The sequence below is a fragment of the Mytilus galloprovincialis genome, chromosome 7 (assembly GCF_965363235.1).
Source record: "Mytilus galloprovincialis chromosome 7, xbMytGall1.hap1.1, whole genome shotgun sequence".
In the NCBI taxonomy this organism is placed as follows: domain Eukaryota; kingdom Metazoa; phylum Mollusca; class Bivalvia; order Mytilida; family Mytilidae; genus Mytilus; species Mytilus galloprovincialis.
In genome coordinates, this window is record NC_134844.1 from 12,054,615 (window position 1) to 12,075,868 (window position 21,254).

The 21,254-nt window shown below is 31.0% G+C and overlaps 1 protein-coding gene across 1 annotated transcript; it reads right to left on the reverse strand.

Moving 5' to 3' along the window:
- Nucleotides 1–230: 230 nt before the first annotated feature.
- LOC143084127 (uncharacterized) lies at nucleotides 231–20,915 on the reverse strand. The gene is made up of 5 exons (XM_076260535.1): nucleotides 20,801–20,915; nucleotides 14,620–14,886; nucleotides 6,255–6,437; nucleotides 3,485–3,652; nucleotides 231–478 (listed from the first exon to the last, which is right to left on the reverse strand). Exons 1-5 carry the CDS (start codon nucleotides 20,850–20,852, stop codon nucleotides 231–233), a joined length of 918 nt encoding a protein of 305 aa, XP_076116650.1. The 5' UTR covers nucleotides 20,853–20,915.
- Between the last annotated feature and the right edge of the window lie 339 nt (nucleotides 20,916–21,254).

Below are 21,254 nucleotides of genomic sequence, written 5' to 3' on the forward strand. Positions count from 1 at the left end.
AATTAAATTAGAATCTAACTAATATGGCTTCTTTGATCTTCTTGTTTTTGAAAGGTGCACGAAGGGACTCATATGAAAAGGTCGGCCTTGAGATTTTATAAATTTGGTATTTTTTGTTATACATTTTCCCAGTTGATCTTATTTTAAATTGACGTTAAGAGTGACTACTAAATCATCAGTTAATATCAGTTATGCCTATATGAGCCAAATAGGTTATCATTTCCCCTTTTCTACTTACCAAGAACTGTAATCTCTGTGTAATTTCCAATAGTAGAGTATAGACCATATTTCCATGATTCACACCTGTAATGGCCATTATCGGTGTACTGCAAATTTAGTATTTTCAGGTTTGCAGAGTATATTCCAGTATATTTATTTCTGTTATGCGTTATATAACCCCAATTTTCGGATTTTTTCCAGTATAGTCCAACAGTATTTAACAGATCACATGTAATTGTCAATGAACCAAATAATGTACCTATAAACGGAATAAACATAATGATGTTGTTGTTATTAGATTTATCTAAATATCAGCTCACTCCTTTTTAACATGCGTGAAAGGATAATATTTATCTACACATATTCTCGTGAACTGATCAAACTTATTTTAATATTCTCCTTTATCCACGCAGCTAATTAAGAAAAGTTGATCATTCAATAATCTCGACATAACTTTTTAGGGCCAGGATGATACTATTGTATTTACATCCTCATTTAACGTTCTACAACTGTGTAAAAAAATCATCAATATCCTTGTTTTCCCCCATTTAGATGGCAAGGCAAACATACACACGGACAGACAGACGGACTACCAAAAAATAAAAGTAATTCAAATGAAAACTAAGACATATTTTAAGTGTTTTGTTTCCTTTTTTTTATATGTCTGCTTATTAGAACGAATACTTGATCAGTTGCGATATATCTTTGTAGATTCATATTATTCCTGTTATTTTTCATGTCTTACCTTTAAGGGGGTTCGCGGGTCTAATTCATTTATAGGACTTCTCTATATTTTTCTATAAATGAACTTTATCTAATCGTTATTAGAAAAATAAAATAAAAAAATGAGGTCACCGTTCATTTGCGCTCACAATCTGCCTTCGAAAGAAGCATAAAAGTGGTGTTTTTCTGTTGAATTAATAGGAGAAACAAGGTTAAAATCGAATTAAAAAAAGAAATTTATTACAGAAATCGCTCAAATTTTACAATAATTTAGTTTAAGTACAGCATATATCAAAATTATATTAAAAGATATAGGTCACCGATGAGTTAAAAGAGATATTTCAATTTTAAAGCCAAAAAATGGCATTTTTCCACCAAAGGGAGATAATTTGGAACTTTTTCAATGATGTTTACATTTTAAAAGTCATCTGTGGCCAACACGAATTTATTGTTTTGAATGTTTTTTGTATCATATGATAAAGTAACAACTACAAAAGGTAATAAATAAAATTTGTAATGAAAAACAAATGTTTAATTTTTTTCTGAAATTTTTATACCCTCGAGCCTCCTTAAAGGCTTTAATGTTGGTATCATTACATATTGATGTTGAAATTGAAAACGGGTATATTTCTCAATTCGCACATCTATCAAACTTAATCATATACGAATTATGCAAATAAACTCATCATAGATACGTGGACTAAATTTTGTATATACGCCAGACGCGCGTTTCGTCTACAAAAGACTCATCAGTGACGCTCGAATAAAAAAAAAGTTAAAAAGGTCAAATAAGTACGAAGCTGAATAGCATTGAGGACCAAAATTCCTAAAATGTTTTGCCAAATACAGCTACGGTAATATATGCCTGAGTTAGAAAAGCCTAAGTATTTCAAAAATACTCAATTGTAACCTTTATTGACATGTTGTAAGTTGACTTTTATTTTTTCAATTATCATAGGCCATCAAAAGTACAAACATCTTTTGTGTCTTCGTTCTCTTTACTCGATACTTTTAGTAGTCAGTGCTTTATGAGACATGATCAATAAGATACCGTTCCGTAATTTCCCGTTTATAATTCCACGTGTATCTGTATTTATAGATCATTGGGTTTATAAAATATGGCTTGAGCGTTCCTGATTGAGGTTAATTCAAAATAGCGCTTAGTGCACATGATATTTACCAAGAGATTATTTTCATCTTTATATCAATATGTCGATATCGCTTCTAATTAACGTTGAGACCCCGTAGGTATCATTAGCTCAGTGTCCAGTCTTCGATACTTTCCTTTCTAAAATGTTTCGTTTACACATAGAGAAACTTGGGTTCCATCTCCCTTAAGTAGATCTACAATTATCTTATTTCACTTTTGGTCTGACGTTATATGCAGAGAAAAATTGCCAGGGGAAATTGGCTTCGATTGTGTTGAACCCTATCTTAATGCCATGTTTACAAAATCAAAAAAAAAACCCAAATCCTAGCTGGAGCTATACCTTTACAACCACCTATTACATCCTTTTACGTGTAAATCAGGAAGTCTTTACCTTAAATTGACACAAAATAAATTTTGACCAATTGAAACATGAAGACTTCTATCTTGACAACTGTAAAGGAATGCAAAAACTTTGAACATTACTAATTTAACAAAAATGACAACTTGACTGAAACCATCATCTGACTCCCAATTAGAAATAAACTCTTTATAAATTGTACTCTTTAAGTTGGGATTGTCAATGACACAAATAGTTTGTTACCAATTTCACTTTCACTTTCTAGAGAGGGGCAAAAGATACCACAGAGACAGTCTAACTCATTGAAGATAAACTGACAACGCCATTGCTAAAAATAAAAAGACAACAGACAAATAATAGAACAGAAGACAAAACATAACGTCTGTGTATATCAAACTGATATAGACAGACGGTATACACTTGAATTTGACTATATACAATATGTACACAATAAAATATTATGCAATACAGTATCATCAAAAGTGTTCTGTGTCTGTAATTCAGTGGCTGTTGTTGAATGCTATATGTCATATGTGTTTTTATTACTGATTGGTGTAGCCTTAACGGGGCCAGTGATTCTCTTGTTTGGATTGCTTCATAATCTGTCATGTATTTTATAATTATTTAAAGGTATCACCCAATCCCCTTTATAGGAAACTTAATAATATTTATGTATATTTCTGTATGGAGGTTGAAATAGCGAGTAGTTACATCCCTGTCCTTCGGTTTAGATTAATTGGTATTAGTCTCATTAACATTTCCGTTTAAAGATACTAAAAAAACATTTCACAATAAACAAAGGTTATCTCTAAAAGCGCAACGAATGGCCTCTACCATAGGCTAGCATTTTTTTCAAATCACTCAAAAAGAAACAACCATCCTGAAACTAAAGAAACATAATTGAAAAAACTTTGTATGACCAAAGTAGAAAATCTTTTATAAAAGATTAAAACATTACAATAATGTATTCTTCATATTTTGACAATAAGCTCACGGTTAAATTAGGACGAGGCAAAGATATTTTTTATATTTACCTGTACATACTATGACTGAACAGTTTTCAGTTTCATTTGATAAACCCATGCAAAATCTGTTATTTAATGGCTCACAAGTTTTACTTTGCTTGCAATTACGAAGACGCGATCTCGTCCCGTATCCGCAGTTTGCAGAGCAGGCTGTCCACGATCGCCATGAGGTCCATTCTAAAACGAAGAAATATTAGAAGATAAATTGAATACTCAAAAGGTGGCAAATTGACAAGATAAATATAATTCTTCTTCTTCTTCTTCTTCTTCTTCTTCTTCTTCTTCTTCTTCTTCTTCTTCTTCTTCTTCTTCTTCTTCTTAAAAGCATAGATTGAGTTGCAGGATAAAGCAGTTGGTGATAGGCTGCTCCATAATATGATGGTGTCTAGGAAGAACAAGTGCTAGTCTATAGCTGCATTCTTGCAAATTGACAAGGAATCTTTGTTTGTCTCCTCTAAAGTTTGCTGCTGCAATTAAGTACGATGTTGATATTGCAACCAGATGGTTGGCTTTGCAATACATCATTATGACTCTAACCGTAGCTCCGAAATTTTTGAAGGATTGACTATTGCTGTTGTTGAAAAAGGTTTGTCACACTAGACATCACCAGTTATTCACCTCGCCGCCCTGTGTTGTACCTTTTCCAGTATATGAATTTTACTAGCAGTGTATGGATTCCATATTGATGTAACTTCAGTATTGTTTTTCGTTATTGCTTATCAGAGAAATCAAGTTGATGAGTTCGAATCTTGAAGAGTGAAGAACAAATTGATGATCAAACATTATTGTGTTGATATTTTAAGTAATTATTTATATATAAATAATCTACTAGTTACATGATTAGTTTTTATAATATACACTTACAAACCAACGTTCAAATCCTTCTTCTTCGTCATTGTATCCAATATATTTCCCCTAAATAGTGCTAATACGTATTTTAGAATCGCGCTTAAATCATTTTTCGATAAAGGTACAATGCATACGAATACTGTACCGAATATAACAATCAACGCACCAAGTCTGTATGTTTCTTTGAATTCTTCTTCAACTTGGGACTTTTCAATGTACCTCGTCACCAACTTATTCAGGTTGATTCTCTTCAATATGAAGCATTTAGTATGTTTTTATATAATACTATTACCTGTACCTGCTTCAAGATTAAAACTCCTGGATTAATTGATAAAATGTTATAAAAAAAATCAAGAAAAAAAGAAAAAAAACCCTAGTGAAACTGCAAGACATTGCACCATGAAAACAGGAAGTTGTTTAGTGATGCATCTGAAAACGCATCAAACGGTAAAGCTGACTTATATATAAACCCTGAAACCAAATTTCAGAAAATAAGTTCTTGTGAAGAATGTAACGAAAAATTTCAACATGGATGTCATATGTAAAATGATGTAAGTGTTTGGTAAACAGGAAGTTGGTGATTGGTGATTGGTGAATCAGAAAACGCATCAAACGACAAAGCCGTCTTACATAAACCCTAAAATCAAATATCAGGATTCCTTGTAATGTAGTTCCTGAGAAAAATGTGATGATAAATGTCAACTTGGATGTCATGTTTTAAAGATGTATGTGTTCGATAAACAGGAAGTTGGTGATTGATGAATTTGAAAACGCATCACACGGTACACCTGCCTCATCAGAAATCCTTGTTAAGTAGTTCAGAGAAAGATGCGATCTTTTTCAGGTAGTTTATTTATTTCCGTTTGACCAGAAATTAGCACACCTATCTTCCTGTTTTACCTCACCTGCCCCAAAGGACCAAGTGTACTTTTCTAATCATTTGACATCCGTCGTCCGTCGTCGTCGTCGTCCGTTAACTTTTACTAACATTTTCTCTTCTTAAACTACTGGGCGAAATTCAATCTAAATATCTCTAAAACTAAAGTCTTTAGAGCAAATCTGACAGGGATACAAATCTTTATCAGGTCAGGATCTATCTACGCAGAAATTTTCAGATGCATCAGACAACCCCTTGTTGGGTTGCTGCTCATAAATGGGTAATTTTAGTGAAACCTTAAAGTTTTTTGTTATTATCTTGAATATTATAATAAATAGATTACCTATAAACAGCAAAATTGTTCATCAAAGTAAGATTTACATATAAGTCAATGTGACCAAAAATTGTCAATTATTTGAACCCATAAAGAGTTATTGCCCTTTAAAGTAAAATTTTCACATTTTTGAATATATTATAATTATAAAGGAGACTTTCATCTCTTAATATTTAATATGATGTATATTTTCTATGATAAAACACACAAAATAAATATAATACGTAGCTATGGTATGATCGCAAATGAAACAACTCGCCATCAGAGACCGATTCAAGTAAAACTTTAAATCATTAGTCATCTGACGGTCTTCAACAATGAACAAAACCCATAATGCATAGTAAACTTTAAGGCCCCGATATAACAAATGTAAATGCAAAATGAATAGTCTGATTTATGTACACAATAATTAACGAAAGGCAAGTTTGACATACATCAACAAATGATAACCATTTATTTTCAGACTCATAACTAGGGACAATCACATATAGAACGAAGTTGGTTTATACATGTTTGATTGCATCAAAGCCCTTTTCCCGCACCATAAGAAATGACGTAACAGTACAACACAGGACCCAATTTTAAAACTTATGGCTTAATTCATCAGATTGATATGTATTTGTGTTTAATAATCTGGCTGCAGCGGCATTGCCATATGTGATATAACTGTGAGTCTAAATTCAAACAAATACAGTTTGCAGCTGTATTTAGAAGCTTACCTGCTGGCAGATTTGTAGTAGTTGGAGTCGTCGTAGTTGTAGTAGTTGGAGTTGTTGTTGGAGTTGTTGTAGTAGTTGCAGTAGTTGGAGTTGTTGTTGTAGAAATTGTAGTAGTTGTGGTAGTAGTTGTAGTTGTTGTAGTCTTTGATGCAGTGGTAGTTGTAGTAGGTACAAGAGGACTTTCTACAAATTAAGTTTACGACATGTAAGCTTATATATGGCATGTACACAGTTTTATCTTGGGGCCAGCTGAGGCACACCTCCGGGTGCAGGATTTTCTCGCTACGTTGAAGACCCATTGGTTGTCTTCGACTGTTATCTGTCCTTTGGTGGGATTGTTGTCTCTGGGACATATTCCACAATTCCAAATCTCAATTTATTAAACAGCTTTATTGTATTAGCTATAGTATCTGTTAAGTAAAATTTGCTTTTACATTTAGGGGCTTGTGATATTAATATGAACTCTTGCATATCTAACTATGAACACAGCCTCATATTTCATCGATATCAATCAAATGTACAAAAAAGATTCCAGAGTTTGTATTCAGCATGGTTAATGTGTATTTTAAGTTGTAAGACAGTTCCTCGGTATTAGTTGGATTTCATTGAATCATTTAAACTGTACATTTACAGTTAATAAAACGTATTTCACTTAACTAAGGATTCGCTCATGTAAAAGAAGACGTTATGGTTGTCCGTTTTGTAACTAAGCATAACCATGTACAACACTTGACAGGGTTATAACTAAACATAAACATAAACAATACATGCCAAGATATAACTAAACATAACCATAAACAAAACATGCCAAGATATAACTAAACATAACAGGAGTTATAACGTATTAAACAAGATGATGTGGTATAATTGCTAATGAAATAACTATTCACCAACGTTCCTATCAAAACGGTTACATCAATTTTAGACAATCATATGGCCTTCAACAATGAATGAGAAATCTCATACCGAATAATCGGCATTAAACATGAGAAACTATTCAATTTAGTAAAATAACGGCCTAGTTTATAACAGAAGATTTACGGCGAACAAATATGACAGACAAACCATAACGACTGAACTACAGGATCCTGTTGGAACATGAACACACAAATTTGTAAATTTTTACCAAAGCCTTTTTCTCTGAAAATACTGGGCCAAAATAATTATAGATAGAGATAACTGTAAAAAGCAAGAATGATAAGTAAATTCAAATCTTCAAACAAGTAATCATTACCAAAACAGAGAATTTTTTAAGAATTATATTCTTAAAATAGATATAGGAAGATGTGGTGTGAGTGTCTGTAATCTGTGTCTTTTGTTTGATATGCAGATAGCCCCATGTGAGTGACACAGGATTCTGAGAGCCTCTAGTTTCTTTAAAAAGAAGATATTGAATATTGTTTACAAAAATTTATAGGAACCTTAGCTTGTGTTCTTTAACTTATCTTGAATTTTATGACATCAAGTCAACAACCACCCAAAAACTACAGCTACAAGCTAAATAGAACTATTGTGTACGGTCCTAATATGATATAGACATTTATGTAGATAATTAACATTTACAGGGCAATAATTTTTCATTTATCTACTTTTGCTTTAGCCTATCGTAAAATGAAGCACTAAATGGGCGAAAAAATGTATATTTAGAGATAATTTGAGTGAGTGAAACGTTATAGTCCGGAGCACCCTTCATTTGGCATTGGTGCCGATTATATTATTACTTGTTAACCACTTTAAATCCAATACTGTCCGTTTAATAATCCATAAATTACTATAAATTATCTAAAGATGTCAGGCAGTATAAGCCAATGGCCTTTATAATTTTGTAAGAAAACATCCAGAAACAAATTAGAAAATTAGAATTGAGACGATTTTACCTTTTAGGCTCATCAATCGTAGCTTAAAAAGTATGCAAAATAACGAATCATAATCAAAATAGAAATAAATAAATATTTCGTACAACAATTAACATTGTTTAACAATTGTAATCACGTAAATTGACAGTGGTATAATTTAAACGTCATTTATTCATTCATATCTTTTTCATATTTAGTTATTTCACAACCATATTCATGTTTGTTTTATATACTAGTATTTCTTTACCAGTAAATGGCACAGCATTGAAATCACCTAATTGTCAATGGTGAAAAGGATGGGATTGGATCATAATCATTGCTAGTAGAGATTGCATTATAACAATAAAAAGTTTCTTAACCATTTGATACCGAAAACTATCAGGAATACAGCATTTTCATGAAAAAATTGAAATAATTTTGCATGAAAGGTTAATACGGATATTTTAGTCATCCAATGTGTAAATGTTAATGCTATCTAGGTGGACTTTATATAACTATGCCCCGTAGAATAAGTGAATATCGGAAATTGGCAACACGAGAAGGTGAAATAAGGAATGACAATTTGGGATTTTCATCGATTCCAAAGGGCCACAATTCTTTTATTACACCGAACTAGCAATGGATGGGCATTTTGAATATTGAAATAGCACTTACTATATTCTTTAATATTTTAAATAATTAGTAACAAACATAAGTTGACGTTCAAAAATACATTTGTGTCCTAGAATTTCTCGTACAACCAAGATAGAATCTTTTGTAAAATATTGATGACCCTGAAAATGACTGTTTATATGAGATAACAACGACACTAGATGCATGTCCAAAACCCTATTACATAGTCTCTCGATGAGCTTCCTGTAACATGAACGTTGTCATTTTGTTGTGAAATAAGTCGTGTACAATTCAATAAACTCAAAAGGTGATTCCCCGGTGAATAATAGGGTTATTCGTCCTTCCTTGCAATTAAATGAAAATAAACTGAATTTGTCCATTTCACGTGATTACGTGCTACCCAATAGCATTGTTTGTGATAAATGTAATGTATACTAATATTAGATAATTTGATCTTGAGATAAAAAAGGTATATTGCCAGAATTATTTTGTACGCCTACTCTTAAAACGACTAGATAATTTTCTATTAATATATATGGGTTTCAATGTTCAATAAAATATAAGAACAAGGGTAAAACGGTTTTGATTATTTCTTGACAATTATAGGTTTTTGTATTTACAAGTCGTACTATGTATCCGACCAAAAAATTTTTTTTAGATTTGTATGCTATGTTTATAAAGGAGCTACGAAGGTTTATGAATGAGAACAAAACAGTTTCTCAAAATGTATTTTTCATAAAGTTAAAACGATTGATATAGTTGATGGAAATTTTTTTTATTTTATATTTTATCATATTCTGTGTATTTTCCTGGATACTCAACAAGTATTTCACAGAGATACTTTATTGAAGCTTGGACAATGAAGAATAATTGTAACAAGCAATCTGAAGAATAAAGAATATTTATTTGTTGTTAAAAAAATTAAAAAAAATTGTAATAAACACAGTTGGAGCGTATATTTTGGCTTTTAGTGTACAACAAATGGAAGTTATTAACGACCTTGACTAGCTATACAGCCATCGCACGATCGGTACTCAGTGCATACCTTACTAACATTAATCAAATTACCTGGACATTCATTTATCGAACTGTTTTGTTCACGCATCGTAAATATAATGGAAATGGATACGACTGTCATACAAGTGAAAGGTTTAGCGCTTTAAAACAAGGTTCAATCCACAATTTTCTACATGAGAAAATGCCTTTACCAAGTCAGGAAGATGACAGTTGTTATCCATTTGTTTGATGTGTTTAAGCTTTTGATTTTGCCATTTGATTTGAGTTTTTATATAAAATATAAATGCGAGGAAATCATTACTTCGTTAATTTTACGGACGAAATCACGAGTTGGTTGACCGGTATGGAATATCCGTTATACATTTGAAATCGGATATGTTCTTAATGTCGTAACTACGATCGCGTTCCTTTGTCACGAATGTGACCTACCGATTTAGACTATTCTAACTAAAAGTGCGAATGATATTAATTAATCATTCTGAATGAACTAATTGAACACAGAAAATTAGAATATTTTTAACTCGCTCCTAAAACATAACAAATTGTTAAAACGTCTTTATTTAGATAAACAAATATAATATTAAAGAAAAGAATGAATCGAAATGTCGGGTACAGGTCAAATGGATATAAACCAATCGCACAATAAAATGGTAAGTCCCGATTCCATCCTCAACAACTCAACAAGCCAAGCGTCTAAACCATACATGTAAGTTAAACTCGACAGGAGTTTTATATTTTTTGCAAATAGATTAAAACACGAACAACTCCTTAACTCTTAAAAGAAAGTACTTAGGTTTATAAAACCAGTAAAAAGGTATAACAAAAACAACTTCAAGGTAAATGAAAAAGGAAGAACTTCCATACATAACTACAAATGAAAGGTTATTTAACAACAGAAAGAACGCAAAAACAACTGTCATATTTAAGATTTGGAAAGGCCATTTCCAAAGAATACGGCGGATTAAATCTATTTTTATAGCTAGCTAACCCTCAAAATTTTACAACAGTTATTTATCGTTCCGATAAGATGACAAAATTGGGTGAGTAACTCAAACAAACCTCTACGGTTATTGTGACAATAATTGGGATATAATAATAGTTGATAGTTCTGTTTGTAGTTGAGAGTACACATTAACATGTTTTGTTGTCGTATTTATAGTATAGTTGATAAAAAGAATTTAAGTAAAATATAAATGCGAGGATAAAATAAAAGATTAAAGCAAAACAGACAATAAAAAACACAGGTACATGTATTCATAAACCTGTTTTGAATAATACCAAATTAGCTTAAAATGTACATTGTTAGTAAAAGAAATGTCAGAGTAAGCAACCTGCCGATACACATATCATTGGTCCTACACTGTAAAATTTACAACTATTCGTTTTCAGTCTAGGGAAGAAACAAATCGATAATAATGTTTCTTATATGAAATAAGGAGATTGTCTTATATGAACGAGTTGCATTGTGGGAAATTTCAGCCGAATGTAAACATTTGTATGAAGAAAGGAAGATTTCTCGGTATAAAGTAATGAATATTATTTAAAAAAATGTAATATAATAACAAGCAAGTTGTATCAATACGAGAAATTTGAATTATTGATTAAATGAAACATAAATACACGATTTATCCATTTTAGATGTACACATTCAATAAATATCATGTAGCAAAATTAATGGAATACAGTTTCGATAAATTGAATTGTTTTCTAAGCCAAAATCACCTACAATTCAATGATACCGTTATATTTTATTATATCATTGCGATATTTTTCTAATATGAAAGCCATGTGATTATAATATGAAAAATTTGTGTACGCAATATTTTTCTAATATAATTACTTTTCTCATATAAAGAGAATACGACAACAAATGACAATGTATGTCAAGAAATGATTCTCAATCATAGTTCATGGCTGGTTAAATGTTTAGGCCAAATATCACTAAAATTTCGTACCTGTAACAAAATTAACGCTTACATGAACTAATCATTTCGAAAATGTTGTTTGACCCTATCGATACTTGACAGTGTTAACAACCTCCTTTGTCCATTGATTTTGATCATTTAGTTCTTCCGACTAGTTCTTATTGTAGAGATGATGTAATGGCTGAATTTAAATGTGTCTACTGTAAATAGTCTATCGACCTATTCGATTCTATTATAGGTCAAGCTATGATAGCCTATGGAACGCCAACACTGTCTTGTTATGACCATTTTCATTATATGATGTGCATTTACCTTTATATGATGTGCATTTACCTTTATATGCTGTGTTTTTACCTTTATATGATGTGCACTTGTCATTATATTATGTGCACTTGTCATTATATGATGTGCAAACACCTTTATATGATGTGCAAATATCCTTATATGATGTGCAAATATCCTTATATGATGTGCAAACATCATTATAGTATGTGCAAACATACTTATATGATGTGCATACATACTCATATGATGTGCAAATATACTTATATGATGTGCAAATATACTTATATGATGTGCAAACATTCTTATATGATGTGCAAACATTCTTATATGATGTGCAAACATTATTACATGATGTGCAAATGTACTTATATTATGTGCAAAGATCCTTATATGATGGTTAATATCGAAATAGACAAACAAAATATCATTACTTAAAAGAAAAGAAAAAACATTTTACAAACAAATCCAATACGGTTCTAAATTACACTTGATAATGAATATTTAAATGGAAAAATACATATTCCAAACAAGGAAAAATGTACAAATACTGTTGTCCCGAACTTTGAAGATACCATTAGTTATCCAAATAAAAAACTTAAAACAAGTAACGAAAATCCAATTGAGCAGCCTCAGACTATAAATGAAACAACTTCAGATACAATGTACCACGAATGAAAAATGTTTTCAAACAGAAGATGTATTAATTATTAACATGAAACAAAACAGTTCTTGTTGGATATCAAAGACGTTTCTCGTTGGCAATTCGATATCTCTATAAACATAATCAGCTCGCCGTTTGGACGCTTTTAACATCGTGATGAACATTAGGGCATTCCGATGTTTTGTTGCCACAGAGATTTGACTTTCGTTTTTGACTGATAACCGATAACCCGTATAAATATGCGGACATTGGCAGGTGCAAAATGACATTCCTTATCGCTTGTTAATTATTCATTTTGTTAATGATTTATCATAAAACATTTTTTTATAACACAAATTAATGATACGAAAATACTTTGATGTTAGAAATATATATATAAGTAAAAAAACATAAATATCTATGCACACGATCAGAAAAATTGTGTTAATACATGCGGAAGGATATCTCAGGAACGTTTTGCGAGAAAATATGAATTCCTATTAAAATCCAATCGGTTATAGAAATCGAATTATTACAGAAGAGTGTCCACCATGCACATGCACTACACTTTTATAAGAATAGTAGAATAGATTGATATACAAATGGATGAAAATTATATAAACAGGTAACTGTTATATACACATATTAATATAATTTTATATATAACAACAACTCAGAGTATACTGATTTGTATCATAACAATATAATAATAATTATCACGATGAGGTTGAATTCCCTGTCCCTTATTTATGATTCAAGCACGACATTGTCTCCGAAAAAATATATCTCGGTACATTAATATCACTTTCGGGTATTAAGATGTGATTTCTGTTCTGAGACTAGTGTTTGTGGTCACTCACAATATTGTGGTCATCGGATGTTCCGTATATAGTACTTTGATTTTTAGATACCTTGCCAATAACCTCTCCTTTTTAAAACATCGTATCAGTTATTTTTTTATTTTGTTACCTGGTTCACTACTGAAAATGGATGTGCAATGCGAAACAATGAAGTTAGATGGTTCTGGAGGACTGAAAAGCAGCCATTAAGGGGAATTTTTAAAGACTTATAGATATAAGAAGATGGGGTATAAGTTCAAATGAGACAACTTCCCATCCATGTAACAATCTATTAAAAGTAACCATTATAGATCACAGTACGGCTTAAAACACAGACCCTATGATCACACCAAACAACACGCTCTATAGGACCCAACAATAACTAGTGTTAAACCATTCAAAGAGGAAAAGAAACGGTCTCATCTGTATGAAAAACGAGATTCAAAAGGACAGGCCAGATTTTGTCGAATCTGTTTGAACGAGAATAGATTGATCTTTGGCACAAGTTAGTTGCATTGATCCAAAAAAAAAAGTCTCCCAAGCGTGTGTAGGGAGAATATCGAATATGTATTATTTCGATGCGTTCATAAATACATTTAATAGATTTATATATGTCAACAATAATTTTGATACTTGGCTATTTAATTACGATAATGTTTATAAAACCAATTAAGAAAGAAATGCTTAATAACATACAATACTACTTAAATTGACATACCAAAAATACTTCTACTCATATTTCAAAAGTATCGCATTCATAATAGACTTTATAGCATTTTTTTTTATGTACATAAGAAAAACTTAACACGTCAAATTTTACATCTTAATCAATTTCAGAAAAAAAACACCATAACCTTGAATAAATGCCAACAATGTTTTCAGGTTAATTATGTTCAACAAAATGGTCAACATTGTGACAAAGGACATGATACCGTAAGTATCAGTAAAAAGCAAAATCACAAAAATACTGAACCCCGAGAAAAATTCAAAACGGAAAGTTCCTAATGAAATAGCAAAATCAAATGATAAAACACATCGAATAAGTGTTATATTCCTGACTTGGAACAGAAAATTTTCAAATTGCAATGAAGTAAGGAATTCTTTCAATATTCTAATGGGTTGAATATATTTGGGATTGAAGTATTATGGAACAGAATATATATATTTTTTTATCACTTATTCGTTATGTACCTGGTAACTTCACTGATATATTGGAACCATATTTCAGGGATGATCCCGTATTGTTACCAAATGAAAAACAACGATAAACTCCGGCATCATTTGTATCAACGTTTTTAATGGTTAGATTAGTTCTTTCATAGCCTTCGTATTTTCCTTTGTATTTGTCTGAAAGAAGAAGTGACCATCCTTCACCACTGTTTCTTTTATGCCATCCAAATATACTTCCTCCTACATCACAAGCCAAATTCACTGTGCAACCCAGGGTTGCAGTCACGTCTACAAAGAAAAAGACACAATAATTATTATAAAAAATCAAAATAGTAGATTCTCCTTCAAACAAAATGAAAACATCCATTATGAAAAGCTTGATATTATAAAAATCTAAATTTGATAAAAAATTTGGCAGTATGTCATTACAACAACCTTAATAGAGGATAAGTGCGTTGAAGCCAATAAGAATATGATGTTAATCATGCATATATAGCTTAACTCTTAGCAAGCAAAGCATCAAACGATGTTTTCATAAATTTTGCAAATTATGTTTTCGAATATTAGCCAAATAAATTTAAATCTCAAAGCAAATTGTTCATTCCTACATATACGCTTGAATAATTCACGACCAAATGAACTTTATTTTTCATTTATAACCAATATATATTATGCATTAATTTTATCTGGTTGAAAGATTTCACTTTGCGCTTGATAATTCGGCCACGGAATAACATCGGGAATCTTAACATTCTACATTCGACCTAATCAAAACAGAGAATCAATATCGCAAATAAGCAATACAATACGTAAGAATAAGAAGACAGTAAGAATCAGAGCAATTATGGCATTTCATGAGTTTAACAGAATTTATTCAATTTCTACCATTACACAGTTATGAAACTCTAATACTGATTTACATACACTCCTTACTATTGGCAAAGAGTTACTAATAATTTTAGATGTTACAAGCTCGATTCGTTTACATTGTAAAATAATCAAAACAGACGAACGACTACTTAATTGAAACAAAAGAGATTTAGAGCATTGAAAAGTAAATAAAACTTAGCAAAGTTGTATCAGATACTACTAAGTCTATTATGTAGAAGAAAAACCTTTTAGTTCAGACTTAAAAAAATATCGTACAAGTGACTAATCAATATTGTTTTGAATCAACACTTCAAAGGGCTGACTATTGGGCTTGTGATACAGTCTGGGACGAAACATCTCTCGGGGTGGTGCATCGACCAAGTAAAAGTAGCTATAAACACTCGCCATATATACCAGAATCATAGTTTGGGACACTGGACCAATCTGTCACGTAAATCCTCGTAAAGTAAGACCAAACAACTCGTAAAAATACAAAACGCAGTTGACGTGCATTGTAACAAAAATTTGAAAAATTTTGCCAATTCGACTAATAATCTGACTTTGGGTGGACTAACACCAATGTTTTGAAAAACTCATAAACAACAAATTTACAGAAAATAAATGTCGAAATTTTGTTTCATTTAAACGTTACAGTACTGGGCTGATGATAATTAAAAAAACCAGTTGTCAACAGGAATAACCACAACATGTTTTAAGTAGAACTGAAACGTCATGGTAATTTTGTTTACTCTTAATGCAATTTCATGATTGACAATAAATGACCTTTCAAATTTCACATATGCGAAAACATTCTTACCAATTAATTATTTCAACAAAATATTACTAAAACCATCATTATTATTATACTGTAACTGAACTTATTTTCGCGATGATTTATATTCACGAATTTCGCAGTAAGTATATTATCGCAAAAAATAAATATACGAGGATATATATCAATCCTTTAGTTTGAAAATTTACTATTCATCTATGAGTAAACATAACGTCGATAACATGAAATGTTTGTTATCCTGTTAATCCGCTAAATACACAAGCCAGTCAACAGGTGACAAGTAGAAAGCAATTAAAGACCAAACGAACCAATTATAACAATGTATAATGATTCAAAATTATTATAAATCATATGACTTTTCTACTGCAGTTTTTATAGATTGATTTACAAATATGTACATGTGTATAAAGTAGCAGACAATGTTTTTGAGAGCTTGACTGTAAAAAAACAAAATAAAACAAGCACAGATAAATATACAATACGATTATTTACAAATTGACGCACGAGAGAATAATAATAACTGTTGAACAGTTTTGAAATTTAATTTTCGGTAAAAATCGCGGACTTATTTGAAATTCCAATATGCGAAAAAAAGTAAAATTACATTACTATTAAATCAAACACATTTATCGAATTTCAAAGCAAATAATTCCCTATCAGTGGCATGTGTTGTGTAGCTCAGCGTAAATACAATTCGGTTCGGTAAGGAGTCTCGTCAGATGGTGTCACACTGTACAACAAGAGATCGTGATTTTTGAAACGACAAGTTGAACAAATTCTATTACTGTGAAAACACTTGTGATCAATTTCGTTAAACGTTCAAATGAATGACTTTAATATTTTAAATATTTTGAACCTCTATCATGTAAAGTATGAAAGAAAACATTGGAATTGTGCTACATAGAAATTAAAGGTTCACCATATCCTTTTGTCGTAAAGTCTGGGAAAGGTTATATCGTTACGTTGTGTCTTTTGTCATAAAGTTAAATGTTTTTTTTTGTTTTTTTTTTGTTTCTATGCGTTTCTTGCTAATCTGATATCAAACCATTTTAAAGTTTGTTATAATGTTGTACTGTTACACCGCTATCCTACGTAAAGTGAACGTTTGGATGAAAACAACCCTGTTAAAAAATAAAATCTGTATATGCCTGTCCAAAGTCAGGAGCTTGTTTTTCAGTTGCTGCCGTAAGCTGCTGTCTGTAAAATCTGTTTATTTAAAAGTTTCGTCATTTATCAGAATGTAGATTTTTCTCGTTTGTATTTTACCCCATTTTGACATGTCGGTGAATCTTTTAGATGATAGTAGGGTATTTTATTTGCATTTGTTTAAGACCTCACGATGAAAAATTGCTTAAATCTACTTCAGTTGTACTCTCTGGGATAGTTATCTCATTGGCAAGCATATCACAACTTCCTAGTTTATCAGTTGAAAGGAGTTTTATATATTCGCTGTGATAGATTCACCAGTCACCAAATTTTGAATTATTGAGAAAACATTATATACATCGTGGAATGTAATGCCGAAGTAAAATATTATTTTAATTTGATTCTAACTTATATCTGACCGGTATGATTGACAAAACAAGTCGAAAAGAAAAAGAGCACAGCTGGTAACAAAAAGAGTCACGATTGTTTGTGAAAAAACTTACAACTGATTTTTACTGTTCGTTCTTATGTTGTACTGTTATACAACTGTCTCAGGTAAGTGTGAGGGGGAATCCCGCTAACATGTTTAACCCCGCCACATTATTTATGTATGTGCCTGTCCCAAGTCAGGAGCCTGTAATTAAGTGTTTGTCGTTTGTTTATTTGTTATATATTTGTTTTTCGTTTATTTTTATGTTTTTATACAAATAAGGCCGTTAGTTTTCTCGTCTGAATTGTTTTACATTGTCATTTCGGGGCCTTTTATAGCCGACAAGTGGTATGGGGTTTGCTGATTGTTGAAGACCGTACAGTGACCTATAGTTGTTAATTTCTGTGTCATTTTGGTCTTTTGTGGAGAGTTGTCTCATTACCACATTTTCGTTTTTTTTATATTATCTTCAAAACGGAAAAGATATGTAGTCAATAACTTTTAAAAAAAAAAAGTTTTCTGCTGAATTACGGGTTTTAAAACATGATTTTTCTCTTTCTTCTAAATTATATTTGCAACTGTGTTGGCCATTCTGTTTTTAAATGAATTAAAGTAAGACGACTTGTTTCAATATACCCTGAAGTTTCTAATAGAGAATATCAGGGCGAAGGGGAAAATTCAATTGAGTGTACATTGTTGAAGGGAAAAGAGATTTAGATTGTATAAACTCTAACAAATGTTTGGATTGAATAAGTATTCACTTCTGATTTACACATTCTTTACAGTAGGAATTCTATCAAAACAACTGATAAGTTATTATCAGAGACTTAGACAGAGAAGCATCGGCAAAAGCATCAAGGAATTTATCATCGAAGTTACATCGTTTATATGATGGCCGTTAATAGCTATTTTATAGTTTCGATACGAATAGAATAAACTTTGTGATATGACCCAACGTAATTCAGTGGTTGTCGTTTGTTTATGTGTTACATATTTGTTTTTCGTTCATTTTTTTACATAAATAAGGCCGTTAGTTTTCTCGTTTGAAATGTTTTACATTGTCTAATCGGGCCTATTATAGCTGACTATGCGGTATGGGCTTTGCTCATTGTTGAAGGCCGTACGGTGACCTATAGTTGTTACTGTCTGTGTCTTTTTGGTCTTTTGTGGATAGTTGTCTCATTGGCAATCATACCGCATCTTCTTTTTTTTTTATATAAATCTGTTGTTCTTTTGTTCTTTTTTTTGTATATGTTTTCTACCATTTTGCTTTATTCATGCAAAATTATTTTCAAACCCAGTATTTGACTTATATATTTTTTCTCAATTTGATAAAAAAAACCCATTTTATTTGCGTACAGTATACATAGATGTATAAACGATGTACAAGTTTCTTACTTCATAGATGATCGGAAAATATTTACAACTGTTGCTAAACATATATATGTGATACACATTTCCAGACTAGATTTATATATATGACATATGATGATTTAAAAACAGGAAACAGTTAGTTCGTTTCTGTGTGTGTTACATTTTAATGTTATGTCGTTGTTCTCCTCTTATATTTAATGTGTTTCCCTCAGTTTAAGTTTGTTACCCCGATTTTGTTTTTTGTCCATGGATTTTTGAGTTTTGAACAGCGGTATACTACTGTTGCCTTTATTTAGCCGAATTAAAGCAATGCTAATATTTATTTTTTCATTTTCTTATTTACTTCGAGCTCCAGTTTACCTACAAAAAGTGATACGGGTGATACAGGGATATTTTTTACAACTCGTTAACGATAATGTACGGTTGATGCATGATGCTATTCGTCATGTCAATCAAGTTATTTCTAATTTTCCAATGTTTGTATTCTCAATAACTTACATATTCGTTAAATAAAAGTTTATTTTATTTCTACATTGTGTAGATGTCGTGAACAAGTTGCGATTTTGTACAGGTTATAACATGTACAAAATTGTGTACATGTTATAATTTGTACAATGCAAAAATACAAGTTAGAACATGTACGAAAGTACCTCATACTTGTTATAACATGTACAAAATATTGCTTAAAAATGGTTTTAACTTGTACAAAATTTGAAAATAAAAATATGTTTCTATTATTACAACACATGCCATTAACCTAAATCATATTTCTATCATTTTATTCTTTTATTGTCCATTCAAGTTAGTGTGATACTTTTCTTATTTCTTCCATATAAAAAGTTTTTATAATTACTTCATACAGATGTACCTTAAAGACTTTTAAAACACACATGTAGTTAATAAACATTACTTCGTATTCTAACCTGGTATTCAAACAGAAAAAGACTTAGACGCAATACCTGGAGCAAGTCCAGAATCCAATAATACTGACAGTGAATCGATATAGGAAGATATGGTATGAGTGCGAATGAGACAACTTTACATCCAAGTCACAATTATAAAAGTAAACCATTATAGGTTAAGGTACGGCAATCAACACGGAGAATACCATTTTACCGAGACAGAACAGCATACCGACACTGAAATTGAAATTGATAAAACAATGTCATAGACGGACATTATTACTGACAAAAACACTGAAACTTACGGTGAATTAAATGTTCATGGTTCAGTAGACAACAATGAACAAACTATTGAGTTAGAAAAGAAACGATTTGATTATGTTTTTTTTATTATTTGATTTTCAATCGTAAATGTATATTCTGCTCTATTATTTTTTTTAAATTTTGTACAGGTTAAAACCATTTTTAAGCAATAAATTGTACATGTTATAACCTGTACGAGGTTCTTTTGTACATGTTGTAACTTGTATTTCGGCATTGTACAAATTATAACGTGTACAATATTTTTGTACATGTTATAACCTGTACAAAATTGCAATTTGTACACGACATATACATATATTCATCATGCATACATGTAAGTTTAAATTCAATAATGGCATTCAATAGTTATAATTATACACGTACCTGCAGCAGAAATGTAGAAATTAAAAATCAGTACGAGAATTATTCCTAACATTTTCTTTCCTTCATTTCTGTATAGTAAATAAGGAAGTAGTTACTGTATTTGTAACTGACCTAGTATAACGAGTTTAATAATGTACCGGAATGACGAAGTGTGGTAAATTGTTTGAAATGATAAAAAACGATGTCTATATTTTAATATCCGCGTGGCCATAAAGATTTCCTCGCTAATTAAAATAATAATAATAATAAAAAAAATAAACAGTTAAAGGAATATCCGTTAATACGTTATTTTTTTGACTGTCCGTTGAAATAAGAAAAAAAACAACATCTTTTGTACAATTTCATGCTATTTTCTCAAAAATTTTCGATGAAATTATCATGCAGGGTCATGGGAATGCATTAGATATATTCACATGTGCAGTAGGATCTGTATACTCTTTTTGGGAACTCAAGA

Excerpts from the sequence above, each read along its gene's own strand:
- LOC143084127 (XM_076260535.1), bottom strand. The coding sequence starts at position 20,852 with ATGTTAGGAATAATTCTCGTACTGATTTTTAATTTCTACATTTCTGCT. Across the intron at positions 6,438-14,619 it reads TATATCAGTGAAGTTACCAG|AAAGTCCTCTTGTACCTACT; the intron begins GTACATAACGAA and ends CTTAATTTGTAG. Across the intron at positions 3,653-6,254 it reads TACTACAAATCTGCCAGCAG|AATGGACCTCATGGCGATCG; the intron begins GTAAGCTTCTAA and ends TCTTCGTTTTAG.